At 47.1% G+C, this 21,891-nt stretch overlaps 1 protein-coding gene across 7 annotated transcripts in view; it reads left to right on the top strand.

Moving 5' to 3' along the window:
* The first annotated feature begins 963 nt into the window (after positions 1-963).
* GRAMD2A (GRAM domain containing 2A) overlaps positions 964-21,891 on the top strand; it is a 37,614-nt gene continuing 16,686 nt past the window's right edge. The window contains exons 1-2 of one of the 7 annotated variants that reach the window (XM_070377381.1): positions 989-1,065; positions 1,684-1,761. In XM_070377381.1, coding sequence (XP_070233482.1) covers positions 1,025-1,065; positions 1,684-1,761 — 119 coding nt within the window. In that variant the 5' untranslated portion in view covers positions 989-1,024. Of the gene's footprint in view, positions 1,066-1,683; positions 1,781-2,662; positions 3,190-3,305; positions 3,465-9,297; positions 9,485-9,524; positions 9,578-12,857; positions 12,939-21,891 lie in introns of those variants that run through there. The other 6 variants (XM_070377385.1, XM_070377383.1, XM_070377386.1 and 3 more) reach the window with 6 other exon arrangements.

Here is a 21,891-nt window from a genome sequence, read left to right as displayed (position 1 = left end):
AGAGCAGTCACTGACTACCTTGAATATAGACTACCCTCCTCAGTGCCCTGGGGTGTAAAAGATCCTGCAGCTGGGGAAATTTTAACAGCTTTTTTAGACCAGAGATTGGAGAAGGCAGCCACAAGGGCCCCTCCCTCCTGCTGTGGTTAAAGCAGGAGTGAAGTGACCCTTGTCCTGCTCCTTCCCCCTAGGTCATCCTACAGTGGAGGTCCAGGTGGAGGCTAGGTTCTGTTTCCAGAATATTTGTGCCGCCTTCTGTTTTCCCATGCCCTCCCTCCTTGAAAAGCAGGCTCAGAAAGCAAGGAGAAGGTTGGGAATGGAGCAGTTTACACCTTCCCTGTCTCCTGACCACTCCCAAGGACCAAGCCTTTCCTGGTGGGGATAAAAGGGAAGCCACGCACATACCAGGTTGATTGTCACACCCCCAGTGTGAGCTCTAATGCTTGTGCTTTCCCTCTCAAAGTCTGGCCATCTGCAGTCCCTTTCCAAATACCTCCAGAAGCTTTCTGCTTTGGGAGACACTGCGAAATCCCCATCTCTGGGGAAAACATGAAATTGCAGACCCTTGTTCAAAATCCCCTCTGGTGTTCCCTACTCACTTCTCTGGTGCAGAGGTGTGGAGAGAAACTCCCTACTCACTTCTCTGGTGTGGAGAGAAACTGAAACTGCCCTGGAGCTTGGGGTTGGGAGGTGTTGGAGGAGGGCGGGAATGGGCTGCTGCAGAGGGCTAAAGGCTCCGAGACAAATGGCTAAAGAGGAAGAACTTGAAACAAGTACCCAAGGCCCTCGCTGGGAAGGGCAAAGGATGCAGACCCAGGCCCAGGACTGCGGGACTTTCCAGTCCTGTGGACTGAGCGGTAGGATCTAAGCAGAGCGTGGGGCCCCACCTGGATCTGGAGCGAGGGAGGAACAACCAATGGGCTGGGCCCGTCCCGCGGGAGCAGCCAATGAACGGTCGGGGGCGTGTCTTCCGAGGCAGTCAGAAGTGGGCACTTGGTCCCCCGCGCTGTCTGAAGGCTCCGCGATGACAGCTTTGAGTCCGGGCGCGGCCGCCGGGGCGAGCAGGTAAGGGGGTGCAACCCGCGGACCGGGCTCTGGAGCCCGAAGTCCGCCTAGAAGGAACGCTATCCGGCGGGACCCAGCGCCCGCCGCGCCTAGGAGGATTCTGCCCGTGGGGCAGGCACTTTCCACCCTGCCGGAATGCGGCTCCGCTCCAGAGCTGCGCCGCGCGGGCCCCGGCGCCTCCCGGGCTGCGAGGTGTTGCGCGGGGGCGGGATGTCAGGCTGCCGGCGCTTCCTGCTAGGGGTTCGAACATCGGGGATGATGGACGTCCGGGCGGCACCAGGGAGGTGGAGGGCACCCTCCTCGGGATACCTCCCGTGGTTCACCACCATCCTCCTCTGACGCCGTCGCTGGTCATTCATTCATTCGCTCATTCATTAATTAACTAGCCACATGGACCTTCTTTCCCAACTACCCCAACCCCAAGGGCTAGTCTTTCCCTTCTGGCCCCCGGAAGGTTCAGCCTCTCTCTTCTAACCGAGTCTGTAATTGTAGCGGCGCTCTGTTGCCTAGGAGGCAGCTTGGAGCTGTCCCAGCACGACTCGGCCGCACCCCTGCGTCGTGCCCGTCCACGTCGGGCGGGCTGGGGCCAGTCTCTCAGCCTCGAGATCTGTTCCACAGCCTCGAGATCTGTTCCACAGTCACTCCTGGAAGAAGGAAAGTTCTTGCAGCTGGTCAAGCGGTAGGGAGGCAGCGCAGGTGAGAGGTGGCGTTTCAGGTATGATCAAGAATTGTGGCCTCTGCCCCCTGATGTCTTGGGCCCCTGCGGGTAGGATTATTTGGGGAAGAAGGAGGAGTCAGTGGTTGAAGCCCTCAATTGCTGCCCTTGTCCAGGTCCCAAACCCTACAGCCAGAGCTCTGAAGGGCAGCCTAGCACCCCTGGCCATCCAGCCCTGGGGCAGATAATGTGGATGCAGTGTGACCCAGTGCCCAAGCAGGACAAGTACGTGGAGCTGGCAGAAGGCTTAAGGGCTCCCTCTGTCCTGTCCTCAGAGAAGCTGGTGAAGTCCTACACAGCTGGCATTTGCCCTTGTTGGCTTTGCTTGCCCCACCCACCCTTGCAGGAATCAGACTCCTAGGGAAAGAATGTCCTAACAATCCACGATGCCTTTGCTCCAATGTACATCTCTAGCTGGCTCTGAAGTCCAGTTCCTTTCACAGCAAAGACTTATGGGGCTTCAGGGAGAGAGGAGTAGAGGGTGTATATCTCCCATCCCCATCCTCATTCTGCAGTGAGAAGGAGGGTTTGCTCCTTCTGTAGTCTTCGGATCGCACAGACAGACACTCGGGTCTGAGGCTGTGGTTCTATAGGCCCAGTTACGGAGAAGGCGATGGCACCCCACTCCAGTACTCTTGCCTGGAAAATCCCATGGACGGAGGGGCCTGGTGGGCGGCAGCCCATGGGGTTGCTAGGAGTCGGACACGACTGAGCGACTTCACTTTCACTTTTCACTTTCATGCATTGGAGAAGGAAATGGCAACCCACTCCAGTGTTCTTGCCTGGAGAATTCCAGGGACCGGGGAGCCTGGTGGGCTGCCGTCTATAGGGTCGCACAGAGTCAGACACGACTGAAGCGACTTAGCAGCAGCAGAAGGCCCAGTTAAGCAGTGAATATCTCTGGGACAAATGGGCAGATATAGAGCACAAAGCTGACAGAAGCTGCTACTGAGCTTCCAGGAGCATTTCTGCAGGGGCCAAACCAAAGTTCTCATTCTTGACTTGCCTTTGGGAGAATTTTCTGAATAGCATAGTGGGGTCAATCTAGGTCCTATCCAGGCCTTGATGTTACTGATTGCTTTGATGTTTCTTAGCTTAGCTGGGTGCTTGGAGCTTTAGTGTAGACCAGGAGGATCTGTGTGCCAATCCATCCACCTAAGATCCCTGAGGTTGAGGTCACCAGTACTCAAGATGCGCTCTGCCAGCCAGACTTCCTGAAGTTCTTCCACATGCCTGTTTGGGTGGCCCCTCCTAGTCCTTAACCTGGTTAAGTTGCGGCTTTGGCCCTTGAATGCCACATACCATACTTATCGGACCAGCATGAAGAGCCTCTCTTGTCAGAATTTCCTATTTTGCAATGACCTGGGACAAGTCAGGTCTCCTTTCTGGGCCTGCTTTGCCATTGTAAGGTAAGGAGAATGGATTGTAGGCTCCTTAAATGGCTTTTCTGTGCAGCCATTCAGTGATTCTGCTAACTAGCCTGTTTCCCCCTTGATTTTTGAAGGTATTTTATCTCTTTACATAATTACTTCGTTGCCATGACTACCTACAGTGTTGAGACCCATGAAGCATTCCACTTTGGTATCCAGGGTCTGAGTCCAGACACCAGAAAATAATTTCCTTTTTTCTTTCCTGAGAAGTGAAAATAATTCCACCTAATTCAGCAGCCCTCTTTTAAGCAAGGGTAAGTTTGGCATGAAGTCAGCCTTGGCTGCTGTGCTGCTATTCACCTGGGCTGCAGGGCATGAGTCTGTCACCACCTGTTATCACCAGCCTTTGAAGCTTTGATTAATTCCCCAGCTGTTTACTAATGTAGGAAAGGAAGGAGGATGGGGACATCAAGGAAGGGGATGGAGCTTCCTCTGTAATCAAGAAGTACCTGGGCTTCCCTGGTGGTCCAGTGGTTAAGAATTCACCTGCCAAGGCAGGCAACACAGGTTTGATCCCTAGTCCAGGAAGATTCCATATGCCATGGAGCAACTGAGCCCATGGGCCACTACTACTGAAGCCTAAATGCCCTAGAGCCCATGCTCCGCAATAGCAGAAGCCACCACAACGCGAAGCCTCTGTACCACAGCTGGAGAGTAGTCCCTGCTCACCACAACTAGAGAAAGTCTGCACACAGCAATGAAGACCTGGCTCAGCCAAAAACAAGAAATAAACTAATTTAAAAAGAAAATTAAAAAAAAAAAAGTACCTGCTTCTCCACGGAGTCCCTGGTGGCCAAAGCACATATAGAAGGTGCTATTCCCAAGAAAATAAGCCACTACAGGGTAGGCTGGTGCCTCCCTTCTCCCCACCACAACCACACATTTTCATTAGTTTACAAATGCTTGGTCAGAATTTAGGACTGGGGTATTGAATAATCTATGGAGGTTGAGTTAGTCTCTAAGTCTTTGTCCTAAATTAGTGTTTCCCTCAAGGGATGTTTAAAATCTACTGGGAAAGCACATTGTTAATTTTTATTTTGTTTATTTATTTTTAAATATTGATTTATTTATCTGGCTGTGTCGGGTCTTAGTTGTGGCATGCAGGATCTTTGGATGTGGCATGCGAACTCTGGGTGATGGCGTGTGGGATCTAGTTCCCTGACCAGGAATCCTGGGCCACCTGCATTGGAAGTGTGGAGTCTTAGCTACTGGACTGCCAGGGACGTCCCCCGATATATTTTAGTATGCACACTGTTCTAGATACATGTAATTTTTTTCAATGTTATATAATGCTATCCTTTGTGTTAAACTTATTTTTAATGTTTTAATAGTGAAATATTTTAATCATTACATAGCCTTTTATTGTATGAATAAACCATACTTTGTGTTCTATTTTTTTCCTTTTTTAACTACACTTCAGTGAATATTTGTATACATTTAAATTTGTGTCCAATTATTTCCTGAGAGTAAATTGTTTGAAGTGGAATTTATGGGTCTGTCGGGTATCTACATGTAAATGTATGTATCTATTCACATACTGCTCTCCTACACAGGAGTGTGAGACTGTCCATTCACCAAAATGTTGATCAACCATAGATGTTATTACACTTTTAAGCCTTTGAAATTTAATAAGTAAAAAAATATCACTTCTACTTTTTTATTTTTAAATATCTTTATTATTTTTGTTGATTTTAAAGACATTACACCCCTGTTATAGTAATTTCAGGCAAAACAGAAACTATTGAGAGTGAATTCTTCCCTGAGATATCATCACTGTTGTTTGATACAGAATTTTTTTTATTGTTTCTTTTGTTTGTTTGTTTTACTTTTTTATACAGAATTTTTAATTTTATAAATGAGTTATATTTTTTTAACTTTTTACATTTTATGTTGGATTAAAAATGTTGATTAAAAATGTTGTGATAGTTTTCAGGAGAGCAGCAAAGGGACTCAGCCATACATATACATGTATTCATTCTCCCCCAAACTCCCCTCCCATCCAGGCTGCCATAACATTGAGCAGAGTTCCCTATGCTATACAGTAGGTCCCTGTTGGTTATTCATTTTAAGTGTCTTTACAAATGCTATTTATTCATTTATGGCTGCTCTAGGTCTTCATTGCTGCTCCCAGGCTTTCTCTAGGTGCAGCGAGCGGGAGCCACTCTTCATTGCGGTGTGCGGGCTTCTCACTGTGGTGGTTTTTCTTGGCCTCTAGGGCTACAGCATGTGGGTTCAGTAGTTGTAGCTCGTGGGCTCCAGAGCGCAGGCTTAGTAGTTGTGGTACATGAGCTTAATTGCCCTGTGACACATGGAATCTTTCTGGACCGGGGATTGAACTCATGTGCCCTGCACTGGCAGGCAGATTCTTTACCACTGGACCACCAGGGAAGTCCTGGTTATCCGTCTTAAATATAGCAGTGTGTACCTGTTAATCCCAAACTCCCTAACTTTCCTTTCCCCCTGTTCCTCCCCTCTGGCAACCATAAATTCATTCTCTAAGTCTGTGAGTCTGTTCTGTAAATAAGTTCATCTATATCATTTCTTATTAGATTCTGCATATAAGGGATGCCATATGATATTTCTCCTTCTCTGTCTGACTTACTTCACTGAATATGACTATCTCTAGGTCCATCCATGTTGCTACAAATGGCATTATTTAATTCTTTTTAATGACTAAGTAATATTCCCTTGCATATATGAACACATCTTCTTTATCCATTCCTCTGGCAGTGGAAATTTAGGTTTCTTCCATGTCTTTGGCTATTGTAAACAGTGCTGCAATGAACACTGGGGTGCGTACATCCTTTCAGATGACATTTTTCTCCAGATATAGGCCCAGGAGTGGGATTGCAGGGTAGCTATATTTTTAGTTTTTTAAGGAACCTCCATACAGTTCGCCATAGTCACTGTACCAATTTACATTTCCTTCAACAGTGTAGAAGAGTTCCCTTCTTTCCACATAAATGGGGTATATCTGGGTTACTAACTTAATATACTTTTTGCTAAACAACACATTTTTTACTTTTTTTCCATATTAGCAATGCAGCTAGCTATACTCTATTCTTTTAGTCAATTGCATAGGAATCGATTATATTGGTAAAATACTATTTTGGTATTTCTATGTTTTTCCTCATAATTATTTAATTTCCTCTTAATTTATAGGAATATAAATTTTTACCTACTTATCCACTTATTTCCTTATAACAAGTTGCATGGAATGGAGTTTTAGGGTCAAAGGATTTACATTTCTTTTTTTTTTTTTTGGATTTACATTTCTTAAAGCATCTGATATATGTCCGAAAGGTTAACTTAGTTTTAAGTCTCATGGAAAATAAGAATGCTTATTTTTCCACATATATCCTTGGAAATATTGAGCACTCTGATTTTTTTTTTAATGTTTATCAGTGAAGTAGGTAAGAGAGAGCTCTCTTCTTTTGTGACTTGCCCATTCATATTCTTTGCGCACTTTTCTATTAGATTGTCTGCCTTTTTCTTACTGACGTAGATGAGTTATCATTTAAAAATGCCAGTCCTTTTTCGGAGAAGGCAATGGCACCCCACTCCAGTACTCTTGCCTGGAAAATCCCATGGACGGAGGAGCCTGGTGGGCTGTAGTCCATGGGGTCGCTAAGAGTCAGACACGACTGAGCGACTTCACTTTCACTTTTCACTTTCATGCACTGGAGAAGAAAACGGCAACCCACTCCAGTGTTCTTGCCTGGAGAATCCCAGGGACGGGGGAGCCAGGGGGCTGCCGTCTATGGGGTCGCACAGAGTCGGACACGACTGAAGCGACTTAGCAGCAGTAGCAGCAGTCCTTTTTCAGTTTAATTTTTTAATGTTGTTTCAGTCAGTTCAGTTCAGTCACTCAGTCGTGTCTGACTCTTTGCATTTGTTTACTTCACCTTTAAAATTTTTATTTATTCGTTGTGGATGCACTGCGCAGTAGGTGGGATCTTAGTTCCCCGACCAGAGATGGAACCTGTGTCCCCGGCAGTGGAAGAGCAAAGTCTTAACTACTCACCACCAGGGAAGTCCTTTGTCAGTTTAAATTTTTAATGTATAGAGGTTTTTAATTTTTATGCAATTAAGTATTTTCTTTTATGTGTTCTGGGTTTTATATCTTGCTTAGGAAGATGTTTCCTTATATAGTAATATTCTATTCTATTTTATTGACTTAGAAAATATTTGGACGTTTAATCTACCTGGAATTTATTTAGTGTGTTTTTATGAATGGTATGAGGTACCCAGTTGTTCCAATATCATTTTTTGGACAATCTCTTTTTCCCTTACTTATTTGAAACAGTTTCTTTTTAAAAAAGATTTTACTTTTGATGTGGGCCATTTTAAAGTCTTTATTGAATTTGTTACAATATTGCTTCTGTTTTGTGTTTTGGTTTTTGGCCCTGAGGCATATGAGATCCTAGCTCTCCCATCAGGGATGAACCCACACCCTCTGCACTGGAAGGCAAAGTCTCAAGCACTGGACAGCCAGGGAAGTCCTGTGATTCTTTCTTATATACTAAATTCTCAGATACCCATAGATCATGCTCTGGCCTCCCTCTTACAGTCTATTGATCTATTAATTTTTCCTAAACTAGTAAATATTTTAATTGTTCCAGCTTTGTAGTTTGTTCTGACATCTGGTAGGGCAAAACCCTTGCATGACAGTTGGGATAAATTCGCTTCTTTAAAACTTTCAATCTTCCCACTCAGGAACAGTTTATCTTTCCACTTATTCAAGTCTTCTTCCATGTTATTTTTTAAATGCCTGTGGTTTTCTTCTAGATTTTTCTACATTTTAAAAGTTTATTCTTGGGTAACATACATGTTGTTGCCACATGAATAGAATCATTTCCCCAAATATATTTTATAACTGTTTATTGCATGAGAAACTATTGATTTTTTATGTTGATCTTGTAACCACTAGAATAACAATTAAGTCTGTGAGAGTGTTTTATTATGTGTCTATCTTCATCACAGCTCTGGCTGGCCCAGTGTCCAAATATAAGAATATCTGGGCCACTTTCTTATGATTTTTCCAGTTGAATATATATTCTCTAGGTAGTTCATGTTACCATCTTTCAAAGAATAATCATCTCTTTTTAATATATGAACCTTTTGTTTCTTTTTCATGCCTTTGTGCAATGACTAGAGCTTCCAGAACAATGCTGAATAACAGTGGCGAGAGCAAGCCTTCTTAGGGGTTTTCCACTAGCTGAACAATCTGGGGCTCTCCCGGGAAGAGAAGGTCCCAGGATCCAGTAAGCTCTTTCAGTTCAGTTCAGTGAGTTCAGTCGCTCAGTCGTGTCTGACTCTTTGCAACCCCATGAATTGCAGCACACCAGGCCTTCCTGTCCATCACCAACTCCCGGAGTTCACTCAGACTCACGTCCATCGAGTCAGTGATGCCATCCAGCCATCTCATCCTCCGTCGTCCACTTCTCCTCCTGCCCCCAATCCCTCCCAGCATCAGAGTCTTTTCAATGAGTCAGCTCTTCGCATGAGGTGGCCAAAGTACTGGAGTTTCAGCTTTAGCGTCATTCCTTCCAAAGAAATCCCAGGGCTGATCTCCTTCAGAATGGACTGGTTGGATCTCCTTGCAGTCCAAGGGACTCTCAAGAGTCTTCTCCAAGACCACAGTTCAAAAGCATCAATTCTTTGGCGCTCAGCCTTCTTCACAGTCCAACTCTCACATCCATACATGACCACAGGAAAAACCATAGCCTTGACTAGACGGACCTTTGTTGACAAAGTAATGTCTCTGCTTTTGAATATGCTATCTAGGTTGGTCATAACTTTCCTTTATATATATATATAACTTTCCTTTAAGAGTAGGTTATCGCCCAGGAATCGGAACCCTTACACAAGCACGGGTACGGCTTGGGGAGCCTAGTTAGCAGAAGCCTGGGCGGGGCAAGGAGTTGGATCCTGCCTGGGACACTCCAAATCCGGACCAACTACCGGGTTTGGGTGCTGGACGGGGCGCGGGCTCCGTTTCCAGGGTGCAGGAGGTGCTCTACTCCAACAGCCTCTGGTCTACGCAGGCTTTTGCTCTTCCGCCTAGGGACCCACCGGCCGCATCAAGGGGTGCGCAGGGCAGGCAGGGCGGGCTCTCTGGCACGGAGCCCTGCGTTGCTGGAATTCTGGGTGTGGCTGCGCTCTTGGCGCCGGGTGCCTGCGGGCTCTTCAGCCCTTCCCAGGGCAGACGCAGAAAATGGACTTGTGGTTCGCGGGCTGCGGCAGAGACACGCCAGGGGCAGAGGAGCGTCAGGTGAGGGTGGCTGGGGAAGGCTGGACCAGGCAGGGAGGATTCGGGCAACGGCAGCGTCCGCTTCCTCCACCCCAGCTCAGTCGGGTGAGAGAGGTACAGTCCCTTCTCCTTCCCATCCCCCAGAATCTCTGTGGCCTTTCGCAGGATCCGAGGTCGGTGTGGCGCTGAGCTGGCCGGTGACCTAGGCTTCCGGCTGTGTTCGGCAGCATCCTCACTTGTGTTCAGAGGCCTGTGCTCACTGTCAGTCCCTGGGATGCAGTCACCAGCGTGGGAGGGAGCAGGGAGGAGCAGAGCTTCAGCTGTGGATTCAGACTCGCCACTGCCGCATGGATCCTCTCCTGGTTGTGGACTGCCTTTCAGCCTTCCTGCAGTTTGGCCTCCCAGCAAACTTCCTGCTTTCCCATTCCTCCTTTTTGAAGCACTCCTTTGGCTTCCACGACAACCTATGCACCTGGTTTTCTTTCTGCCTCTTGGGCCACCTTCTCTTGTCTCCTTGGGGCATTCCTCTTCCTCCTCCACACAGACTTTTTCTTTTAAAAAAGACTTAGTTTTATTTATTTGGCTGTGCTAGGTCTTGGTTGCCACGCTTGGGATCTTGATATTCATTCAACATGCGGGATGTTTAGCTGCAGCTTGGGAACTCTGAGTAGTGGCACGTGGGATAGAGTTCCCCATCCAGGGATGAAACCTAGGTCCCGTGCCCTGGGAATGTGCAGTCAGCCACTGGACCACCAGGGAAACCCCTTCCAACCCAGTCTTTAAGTGTTGTAGTTCTTGAGGTCCCCTGCTCTCCTCTCCAACCCCCATCCTTCTCATGGAGAAATAACTCACACACCATAAAATTCATCCTTTCAAAATGTGCCATTCAGTGACTTTCACTGTATCCACAGAGCTGTGTAACCATGATCACTGTCTAATTCCAGAACAGTTTAATCATCCCCCCGAATAAGCCCTGTGTGCCTTAGTCACTTCCATTTCCCCTTCCCTCCAACCCCTGGCAACTACTGATCTACTTTCTGTCTCTGTGGATCTGCCACTTCTGGACATTCCCTGTACATAGAGTCATACAATATGTGGTCTTTTGCAACTGGCCTTTCACTTAGCATAAAGTTTTAAGGTCCATCATGTTGCAATATATATCAGTACTTCATTCCTTTGTATGACTGAATTATGTTCCACTGTATGGATATACCACATTTTGCTTATCTATTCATTAGCTGGGTGTTTGGGTTTCCATTTTTGGCTATAATAGTAATGGTAATGGTAATAGTAATAATAATAGTAATGGTAATAATTATCATAATGCTATGAGCATTCCTTTTTTGAAAACTTTAAAATTGTAGTACAGTTGATTTGTGATGTTAATTTCTGCTGTACAGCAAAGTGATTCAGTTATATACATATATACATTCTTTTAATACTCTTTTCCATTATGGCTTAGTATAGGATATTGAATATAGTTCCCTGTGTTATACAGTAGGACTTTTTTGTTTATTTATCCTATATATAAGAGCTTGCATCTGCTAATCCCAAACTCCCAGTCCATCCCTCTCCCACCTGCCTTCCTTCTTAGCGATCACAGTTCTGTTTTTTTCTGTGAGTCTGTTTTGTAGATAAGTTCATTTGTGTCTTACTTGAGATTCCACATATAAATGATATCATATGGTATTTGTCTTTCTGTTCTGACTACTTCCTTTAGTGTGATAGTCTCTAGGTCCATCCATGTTGTTGCAAATGGCATTCTTTCATTCTTTTTATGGCTGAGTAGTATTCCATCGGAGAAGGCAATGGCACCCCACTCCAGTACTCTTACCTGGAAAATCCCATGGATGGAGGAGCCTGGTGGGATGCAATCCATGGCTCGCTACGTGTCGGACACGACTGAACAACTTCACTTTCACTTTTCACTTTCATGCATTGGAGAAGGAAATGGCAACCCACTCCAGTGTTCTTGCCTGGAGAATCCCAGGGACGGTGGAGCCTATTGGGCTGCCATCTATGGGGTCGCACAGAGGCGGACACGACTGAAGCGACTTAGCAGCAGCAGTAGCAGCAGTATTCCATTGTGTATATACCACATCTTCTTCATTCATGCACCTGTTGATGGGCATTTAGGTTGTTTTCATGCTGTGGCTATTACAAATAGCAGCCAAGTGCTGCTATGAACATAGGCTTGCATGCGTCTTTTGAATTGTAGTTTTGTCTGGATATATGCCCAGGAGGGGATTGCTGGATTATATGGGAATTCTGTTTTTAGTTTTGAGGAATCTCTGTACTGTTTTCCATAGTGGCTGCACCAAATTACATTCCTTCCAACAGAGTAGGAAGGTTTCCTTTGCTATGAGCATTCTTGTACAAGATTTTGCATGCATATATATTTTCAGTTTTGGGGGGTATGTACCTAGAAGTAGAATTGCTGGGTCGTATAGTAAATGTTTAACAATTTGAAGAATCACCAAACTGTTTTCCAAAGCAGTTGCACCATTTTACAATCCAAGAAGCAATGTATGAGGGTTCCAATTTCTCCTCCTCATCACCAACACCTGATATAAATCACAGCCTCTTGGGGATGTAAAGTGGTATCTCATTGTGGTTTTGATTTGTATTTCCTTGATGACTAATGATGTTGAGTATCTTTTTGTGTACTTATTGGTCATTTGATATCTTCTTTGGAAAAGTGTTTATGTAAACATTTGCCCATTTTTAGTTGGATTATTTGTCTTTTTATTGTTCAGTTTTAAGCATTCTTTTTAAAAATTTTAATTGTTGGATTAAAAAACACATAACATAAAATTTACCATCTTAACCATTTCTAAGTTCATTTGTACAGTTCAATAGTGTTAAATATACATATTCATATTGTTGTACAACCTGTTTCCAGAACTTTTTCACCTTGCAAAACTGAAACTCTACATCCATTAAATAACTCTCCACCCACCCCCACCCCCACCCCCAGCCTCTGGCAACCACCACTCTGCTGTTTTTATGAATCTGACTACTCTAGATCCTTCATATAAGTGGAGTCATAAAGCATTTGTATTTTTGTAATTGGCTCTTTTTCACTTAGTATAATACCTACAAGTTTGTAAGAGCTTTTAAATATATTCTAGATACTAGTCCTCATCAGATCTCTGATTTACAACTATTTTCTCTCATTCTGTTAGTCACCTTTTCACTTTTTCAATGATATCATTAGCAGTACAAAAGTTTCTAATTTTGATGTAGTTCAATGTATCTATTCTGCTGTTTCTTGTGTTTGGGTGTCACATCTTAAGAGATTGAGAGTCAGGAGCAAAGAGAACATCTGTGTTCTCACTTGTCTCCAGCTCTTTGTGAAGTTATGGATGGTTACCTGCTGTCCATGGTTTTCCAGGTGAGAATACTGGAGTGGGTTGCCATTTCCTACTCCAGGGGATCTTCCTGACCCACGTCTCTTGTGTCTCCTGAACAGCAGGCAAGTATCTTACAAGACTGTTGCCTAATCAGAGATTTACACCCATGATTTCTTCTAAGAGTTTTAGCACTGACATTTAAAAAAAATGTATTTATTTATTTGGCTGCATCGAGTCTTGGTTGTGGCACGCAAAACCTTTCTTGGTGGTGCACAGACTGTCTATTTGTGGCACACGGGCTCTGGAGCATAAGAGTTCAGTAGTCAGGACGTGCTGGCTTACCTGCTCCACAGCATGTGGAATCTTAATTCCCCAACCAGGGATTGAATCTGTGTCTCTTGCATTGCAAGGCAGAATCTTTTTTTTTTAATTTAATAATTGTATTTATTTATTTAGTTTTGGCTGTGCTGGGTCTTTGTTGCTGCATGGGCTTTTCTTTAGTCGCAGTGCGCAGGCTTTCATGGTGGTGGCTTCTCTTGTTGCAGAGCACAGGCTCTAGGGCACTCGGGCTTCAGTAGTTGCAACTCGTGGGCTCAATACTTGTGGCTCCCGAGCTCTACAGCACAGACTCAACAGGTGAGTTAGTTGCTCAATAGTTTATAGGAGTTAAACTCAATGAGTTTATAGGAGGGAGGCAGAGTGGCCGGGCTTAGTTGCTCCATGGCATGTAAGATCTTCCTGGATCCTGCATCGGCATGTGGATTCTTTACACTGAGCCACCAGGGAAGCCCCTGCAAGGCGGATTCTCAACCACTGGACCACTAGGAAAGTCCCAGCTCTGACATTTTTGAGTTAGTTTTTGTATATGCTGTGCGATAGGGATCCAACTTAATTCCTGGCCTGTGAATATCCAGTTGTTCCTGCACCATTTGCTGAAAAGTCTGCTCTCTGCCCAACTGTTCTGGTCTTGGCACCCTTATCCATAGCTTCTCTTCTTTAGGGGAGAAGAAGATTCCCTGAGGGATCTTCCTAGCTCCTGTACCCATTCATGGGCCAATAACTCAGGAATTTCTCCCTTCAGCCTGGAGTTTTCTTCTGAGCTCCTCACTCATATATAACTTGACATCTCTACTTAAATGCTTCTCACATATCTTTAAGACTGAACTCATGATTATTTCCTCTGCTTTGTCTCAGCAAAACAGACCAGTACCTACTCGCTTAAGCCAGAAATCTAAAATCATATTTGATACATTTTCCCTTACATTCCACATCCAACTGATCACCAAGTCCAGATTGGTTCACAATTGCACTCATCTCACATGCTAGTAAAGTAATGCTCAAAATTCTCCAGGCCAGGCTTTAGCAATATGTGAACCATGAACTTCCTGATGTTCAAGCTGGTTTTAGAAAAGGCAGAGGAACCAGAGATCAAATTGCCAACATCCGCTGGATCATGGAAAAAGCAAGAGAGTTCCAGAAAAACATCTATTTCTGCTTTATTGACTATGCCAAAGCCTTTGACTGTGTGCATCACAATAAACTGTGGAAAATTCTGAAAGAGATGGGAATACCAGACCATCTGATCTGCCTCTTGAGAAATTTGTATGCAGGTCAGGAAGCAACAGTTAGAACTGGACATGGAACAACAGACTGGTTCCAAATAGGAAAAGGAGTATGTCAAGGCTGTATATTGTCACCCTGCTTATTTAACTTATATGCAGAGTACATCATGAGAAACGCTGGACTGGAAGAAACACAAGCTGGAATCAAGATTGCCGGGAGAAATATCAATAACCTCAGATATGCAGATGACACCACCCTTATGGCAGAAAGTGAAGAGGAACTCAAAAGCCTCTTGATGAAAGTGAAAGAGGAGAGTGAAAAAGTTGGCTTAAAGCTCAACATTCAGAAAATGAAGATGGCATCTGGTCCCATCACTTCATGGGAAATAGATGGGGAAACAGGGGAAACAGTGTCAGCCTTTATTTTTTGGGGCTCCAAAATCATTGCAGATGGTGACTGCAGCCATGAAATTAAAAGACGCTTACTCCTTGGAGGAAAGTTCTGACCAACCTAGATAGCATATTCAAAAGCAGAGACATTACTTTGTCAACAAAGGTCCGTCTAGTCAAGGCTATGGTTTTTCCTGTGGTCACGTATGGATGTGAGAGTTGGACTGTGAAGATGGCTGAGTGCCAAAGAATTGATGCTTTTGAACTGTGGTGTTGGAGAAGACTCTTGAGAGTCCCTTGGACTGCAAGGAGATCCAACCAGTCCATTCTGAAGGAGATCAGCCCTGGGATTTCTTTGGAGGGAATGATGCTGAAGCTGAAACTCCAGTACTTTGGCCACCTCATGCGAAGAGTTGACTCATTGGAAAAGACCCTGATGCTGGGAGGGATTGGGGGCAGGAGGAGGAGGGGACGACAGAGGATGAGATGGCTGGATGGCATCACTGCCTCGATGGACGTGAGTCTGAGTGAACTCCAGGAGTTGGTGATGGACAGGGAGGCCTGGCGTGCTGCGATTCATGGGGTCGCAAAGAGTCAAACACGACTGAGCGACTGAACTGAGAGATCTATGTATCATGAATCCCTCCTTCAACTTCCATCACCATGACTGCCACCAAGTCTGAGACATTGTTTCCCTGCTGGAATATAATCTCCTAAACTGTCTGTCTCCATGGAAAATTCTAAATATATACAAAAGAGGAGACTGGGACTTCCCTGGTGGTGCAGTGGATAGGAATCTGCCTGCCAATGCAGGGTTCAATCCAGGAAGATCTCACACGCTGCAGGGCAACTCAGCTCCTGCACCACAACTACTGAGCCCACGCTCTGGAGCCTGTGAGCCACGACTACTGAAGCCCACGTGCCTAACGCCCGTGCCACGCAAGTAGAGAAGCCGCCACAAGGTGAAGTCCGTGCACTGCAAGGAAGAGTAGCCCCTGCTCCCTGCAACTAGAGAAAGCCCTTGCTAAGCAACAAAGACCCAGTGCAGCCAAAAATTAAAAAAAAAAAAAAAAATGAATTAAAAAAAAAAAAAAGAATCACAGCCACTCTCTGGGTATCAAAAAAAAAAAGAAGGAGAGTTGTAGGATGGGACCCCCCCCGCTCCATCCTAGGCTCCTGGCAATTTCTCCTGGGATCAGAGTTCTTCTGACCACAGAGTCAGTGACCATGTATCCATCACTACCAACTAAAATAACTACCAACATAAGGTTGTCCCCATTTCATCAACTCATCCTCTACGCCCTCCACACCATTTTGTATTTGAAACAAATCTATGTCTTAGGGTGATCTGTGATCATGCCCACATATGCCAGCTCAAACAGATGCTGCTCCATACTCTTTTAACATATCAAATTGATAGTGTCTTTTCCCTTTTAAATCCCTTCATTGGTTCCCCCTAGCTTTTAAGACAAGGACAAAAACCCTTACTGGGGTCCACTGGGCCCTGCATGATCTACCCTGCCTACCTCTCCAGCCCCATTGCTCATTACTTCACTGCTTACCTCTACCTTCCAGACACAAAGGCTCTGTTTATGTTTCTCCTAGGTGCTATATACCTCTGGCCTCAGGGCTTTTGCACATCAGAAACCCTTTAAACAGTGGTCCCCAACCTTTTTGGCACCAGGGACCAGCTTCATGGAAGACAATTTTTCCACAGATGGGTGGGGGGAATGGGTGGTTTCAAGATGATTCAAGCACATTATAGTTATTGCGCACTTTATTTCTATTATTATTACATCAGCTCTGCCTCGGATTATCATCAGATCCCAGAGGTAGGGAACCCCTGCTCTACAATGACCCCTCCCCAGTACCCTCCAACCCTCCTCTCCCCCCAGCCCCTTGGTCTGACTAGCATTGCCATCAGGGCAAATGCTGCTGCTGTGTCTTCAGGGAAGTCTTCCCCTCTCTCTGCAGTTGATTCAGGGCTCCCTGATTGAGGCGCTCTCAGACACTGTGCTTTGCCTTCATAGTACACATGACACAGTTATAATTATGTATTGATCTCTATAAATATTTGTTTCACGTCTGGCTCTCCCACCAAGCATTTTGGGGATAGTAGTTTGCCTCATGCCTTTTCGTACACACAGCACTTACACAGAGCTAAGTGAGTCCAGGCATTCAATTGGAGTTTAGAGGAGGGAGGCAGAGTGGCCGGCAGCCTTTGAGGGCTATGCTGTTGCCAGCCTCTCCTGGGGTCGGCGTTCTTCTGACCACAGAGAGCCAGTGGCCAGTTTCTGCTCACCCAGTCCTGGGCTCAGCTTTGTTGTTCCCTCAGACAACATTTGCTTTCTCTCCTGGCTGGAGACTTTCTTGCCCCTTTGCTGAGGAGTAACTGAGGCCCAGAAGGAGAGAGTGGCTTCCCCAAGGCTGTGAGAAGTTCTTTCAGACCTGCCTCCCTGTCCCCACACCCAGGGTCTTTCGGGACCCTGTGACCTCTCAAGACCCCCAGTGCTCTGAAAAGAGCTGAGTGGGTTCCCAAAGCTAGCGTGATTCTGAGATGGGTGTCCCAGAGTGCACCGCATGGGATCCATGGATGGACAGAGTTGACTTGTCCCGGGAGCAGCCACCCCTCCTGGCAGCCTGGAGCATCTGAGGGTGTCTGTGGGCCCTCCGCTCAGCAGGCCTAGCAGAGGGTGGCCCCCAGGAGCACAGGAGTGCTCTGTTTCTTAATGAATGCAAGTCTGTGTTTAGACCTGAATGACCAGCTTCTAGTCTGGAAACAGCCAGGCCCCAAGTGGCCTGCCAAGAAAAAGTGGTCTGTGACCAGGTCCAGGGTGCCAGCTCACCCTGATTCTGCTCCAGCAGTGGGCACAATGGGACGGGGCCAGCGACAGGCGGGTCACTCTGCAGGACCAGCTCCCTGCTCCATCGTAGCCTGGGCTTTGTAGGAAATCCTGGATGTCTCCTGGAGCGAAGATTCCAGGTTTCGGCCGTTTGTCCAGCAGTCTCCCTGGTGACTGTTCTCAGTTTGCAAGTCTTTGCGCTCTGGCCAGGAAGGGGGCCAATTGTTGGTCTCAGACCTCTGGTAGGGGGAGAAGAGAGGACGGGATCCTGAGTATGGCTGGGTCTGAGCTCTGGGAGCACCTCTGAGCTTAAGGGGGTGGGAGACTGTTCGTGAGTGCTGCCCCAGGTGTGAAGAGGGCCTTTCCACAGCCGCTGTCACCAGGAAAAAGATTCAGTCACATAGGACATGTATGGAGCTCTGTGGGGAGAGTGGGGTGGCTGGTGGTGCCTCCATCTCTGCTTCCCATGGGGCGCTCACCTCTAGGCCTCCTTCAGGGGACAAGGTGGGACGAGGGAGGTGGGGCAGGGTGCGGGCAGGGGTGGGAGGCTCAGTGGGCAAGGCTGAGAGAACCCACCCCTTGACCAAGGCTGGGCCGTGACCTCTCTCAGATCCTCACAGGAACCCTGACCATCTGCAGAGAGAGGGGATTCTCCTCTCTTTACAGAGGAGGAAGCAGACTCAGAGGAGGGGCCTGGGGGTCAGCGGGGAGGGAGCCAGAGGCAAACTTGAGCGGTTGCCCTCACTCCAGGTTCTTAGGTTTGCATCCCAAGCCCCCACTGATGCTAAAGAAACTACACAGAGGAGTTTCCTACAGGAAGCATTTGTGTATTCAGTCAACAGTTATTGAGCACTTACTGTATGCCTGGAGTTGTGCCAGGCCCTGGGGTAAGACAGGAAGAGGGGAGACAAGCCACAGCAACAGGCAAGGCGGCAAGGAGCTCTCTGAGCAGACGCAGGGAGTGGGCACAAGGAGGGAGTGGTCTGTGTTCCTGGAGGCACAGGCTGGCCAGGCTTCAGGGGGAGAGGTGCTGAGGGATCGCAGCGAGGGGGTTTCCACCTGGGGCAGGAGCAGCTTAGCTGAGTGGGGGCCCTGACAGGGCTGGGAGCGGTGGCTCATTAGCACCACTCCCAGAGGCAGAGGAGGAGTCAGCCTGAGCACTTTGCCCCCGAATTCTGTCCCCATGAGGAGCAGGGCCATCCTGGTGTGCTGAGAGAGCCCAGTCCTGGGCGGGAGGTCAGGGGGCAGGGAAAAGCTGTGGGGCCCCTTAACCAGGGCTGGTCCTGTCCACCAAACAGCTTGACTAATGAAAAAAGTTGGGACCAGCCTAGCTCTCGGCCCTCCCAGCTCCCACTCAATGGGAGGACCCAGGGTTTCTGAGATCCCGGGAGGTAGGAGTTCTTGTTAGCACCAGAGCTCAAAGGGGTCCTTGTTCAGGCTGAATCCAGCCGCCCCAAGTGGGCGGGGCCAGCCCACATCTCCTGAGCAACTAGCTCTCCCAGTTTGTTTGGTTCTTGGAGTCAGGAAAATAAAATCTGGTGGACTGGTCTTATCTAAGGAACCCTACTTACGAGTGGGGCTCCTGCCTGGTCATCTCAGCTCAACAGAGTCACTCTCTGCCTCCCTGAGTCCCCCTCTACTGGCCCTATGGGGAGAGTGGGGGCCTGGCCCTGCAGCAGGAAAAACTGGAGGAAAGGACAGAATTTGGGGCCCCCAAGCCCCTCCAAGCAGTGTGTGCACTTTTCAGCCAGACTGAAGTTTGAATTCCATCTCCACTACTCTCCAGTTATGTGGTCAAGAGCAAGGAGCTTTACCTCTCTGGGTCTCAGTTTCCTTATCTGTGTAATGGGGATGATTCATCTCCATTGTGTGACTAGAGTTGGACTGATTAGGGGAAATCATGAGCCAGATTCCTTCACCTCCTTCTCCCTGAGGGCTCCCTTGTTAACAGGGCCAGACTTGATCTGAACCTTCTTCAGAGTTCTCTTCCCTCTCCTGGTCCTGAAGGCTCATTGCGAGTATGGTTCCCCCAGCTGTGAGTATCAGACCTCTATGGAGTCCAGGCCCTGCGCTGGCAGTGAGCCCAGCTGAGCTTCCCTCCTTCACCCCGTGGGTGAAGTGTAAGTTGTACCATCTGCCCCCATTGTGTCTTTTTTTTTTTTTTGAACTTTTTAAAATTTTATTTTATTTTTTTTTGGTAAATAGTGGGGTGACACTAGGCAATTATTTCTTTTTTTTAGTTTATTTTTTAATATAAATTTATTTATTTTAATTGGAGGCTAATTACTTTACAATATTGTATTGGTTTTGCCATACATCAACATGAATCCGCCACGGGTGTACATGTGTTCCCCATCCTGAACCCCCTGTCTTTTGTGTCTTAAAGGACATCATATATCTGTCCTCATGTGTGGTCTTTGGGCAAACCAGGTGTAGGGGATTTTGGTCTTGGCTGCAAGGGCCTGGGCTCTGGAAGGAGAATTGAAAGTTAAGGAGCAGGCGAGGGGAACATACCCTCTTTGCTGTCTCCCCGATGGAGCGCTTGGCCCACGGCCCACCTGCTTCTTTCTCTCTTTTAAAAAGATATTTACTTGGCTGCACTAGGTCTTAGCATTGAACTCTTAGTTGTGGCACGTCGTGGGATTTTAGTTCCCTGACCAGGGATCGAACCCGGGTCCCCTGCATTGTAAGGGCGGAGTCTTAGCCACTGGACCACCAGGGAAGGGGTTACCAGGGATGGCTCCACCTACTTCTCTGTCTACTCTCTTCCTCAGTCTAGACCCAGTCTCCAGTGCACCCAGTGACTCTGGCCAAGCACACGTGCCGCTCCCTCCTGCCGGCTCACTGCCTCTGGCCGCCCACCTCCACCTCCCCTATCTCCCAGTTCAGATTCATCAGAAAGAGAACCTGACGGGCCAGCTCAGTTTTTCACTCTGAAGAGGCTGCTGGTCGGCTTGCAGGTGGCTTTGCTCAGGTCTGGAGCACACCTGTGGCTCTGTTGGCCTCGGCCAGGGTCCTCTGTACAAACAGGGCAGTCTTGGGAAGCCGGGTCTTTGATCCTCCATGTCTCCCATTATTTCGAAACAGCTGAAGGCTGTAAAGGGAAACTCAGCATATTCCTGACCCAGGGGTTCTCAGAAAGCTCCTGGGAAGGAGGATTTGTGACTAGGCTTCGCGCCTGCCACACCCTTTGCCAGGGTTGCTGAGCAGGACAGATGGATTGGCACCCAGCATGTGGCCCCCAACTCAGAGCCCCATCCCTTACATTCAGTGTGGAGTTCAGTTATGGGATTCTCTCCCCCTGCCTTTAAAAAAAACTTTTATTTACTTAGCTGCCTTGGGTCTTAATTGTGGCATATGGAATCTAGATCCCTGACCAGGGATCAAACCCAGGCCCCCCTGTGTTGGGGCGTGGAGTCTTAGCTACTGGGCCACCAGGGAAGTCTTACCTTTTCTTGTGGGGGGGAAAGGGTGAAGCTGTTGTTGTCTTGAATATGGACATAGGAAAATTATTAGAAAATAAGTGCGGTGCAGCTTCTGGGTAAGAAATAATAGAGTGATTTTTTGCAAAGAGAGATTGCCTTTCGTCTTCCGGTTTCAGTGTTTTGATTGAACCTGACTCTGAGTTCAGTTGATGAGCCTGACTCTGTCCACATGATTCCAGTTTCCCTTGGAGAGGGGTCTTGTTAACCAGTTTTGGGGAGGTATGTGGGGACAGTGGCCCCAAGAGAAAGTTAGGGAGGCTCTTGGGAAGGGCACAGTGTAGTTCAGGCTGGCCCTGACACATGGGAAGGCAGGTCTTACTTCCTTGGCACAACTCAGTAAATGAACTCTGCGACTTTCACAGATGAAAGAAATCTCTATTAACAGTGTGATTCCCTGTCTTGCCAAGGATGTTCCTGGAACTCTGGAGGGCCAGGTGGAGGCACAGGAGGGTCAGGGCCCCAGGTCCAGAGCCCAGGCAGGAGGATCAGCCATGGAGACCAGGAAGTCCACGTCTCCCTCTGAACCACAAAGAAAGGAGGGGTTTAAAATCACCTGAGAGCTTTTAAAAGTCTGAAGTTGAAACTCATGACCCCGCAATTCCAATCCTAAGTGTTTATCTGTAGGAATGAATACTTGTGTCTGCCAGACAGGTGCTGGAATGTTTGTAACAAGGGTTTTGTAATAGGCAAAACTGAAAACTCAACAGCAACATGCCCTTCAATGGTAAAATTAATCAATCAATTGCAATCTGTCCATATACTGGAATTCTAAAGATTGGTGAAAATGCACAGTTT

This window comes from Bos mutus, chromosome 10, assembly GCF_027580195.1.
Source record: "Bos mutus isolate GX-2022 chromosome 10, NWIPB_WYAK_1.1, whole genome shotgun sequence".
NCBI classification, from domain to species: domain Eukaryota; kingdom Metazoa; phylum Chordata; class Mammalia; order Artiodactyla; family Bovidae; genus Bos; species Bos mutus.
Note: the sequence above shows the minus strand (reverse complement) of the source record. Positions and strands in the feature narration are given on the sequence as shown.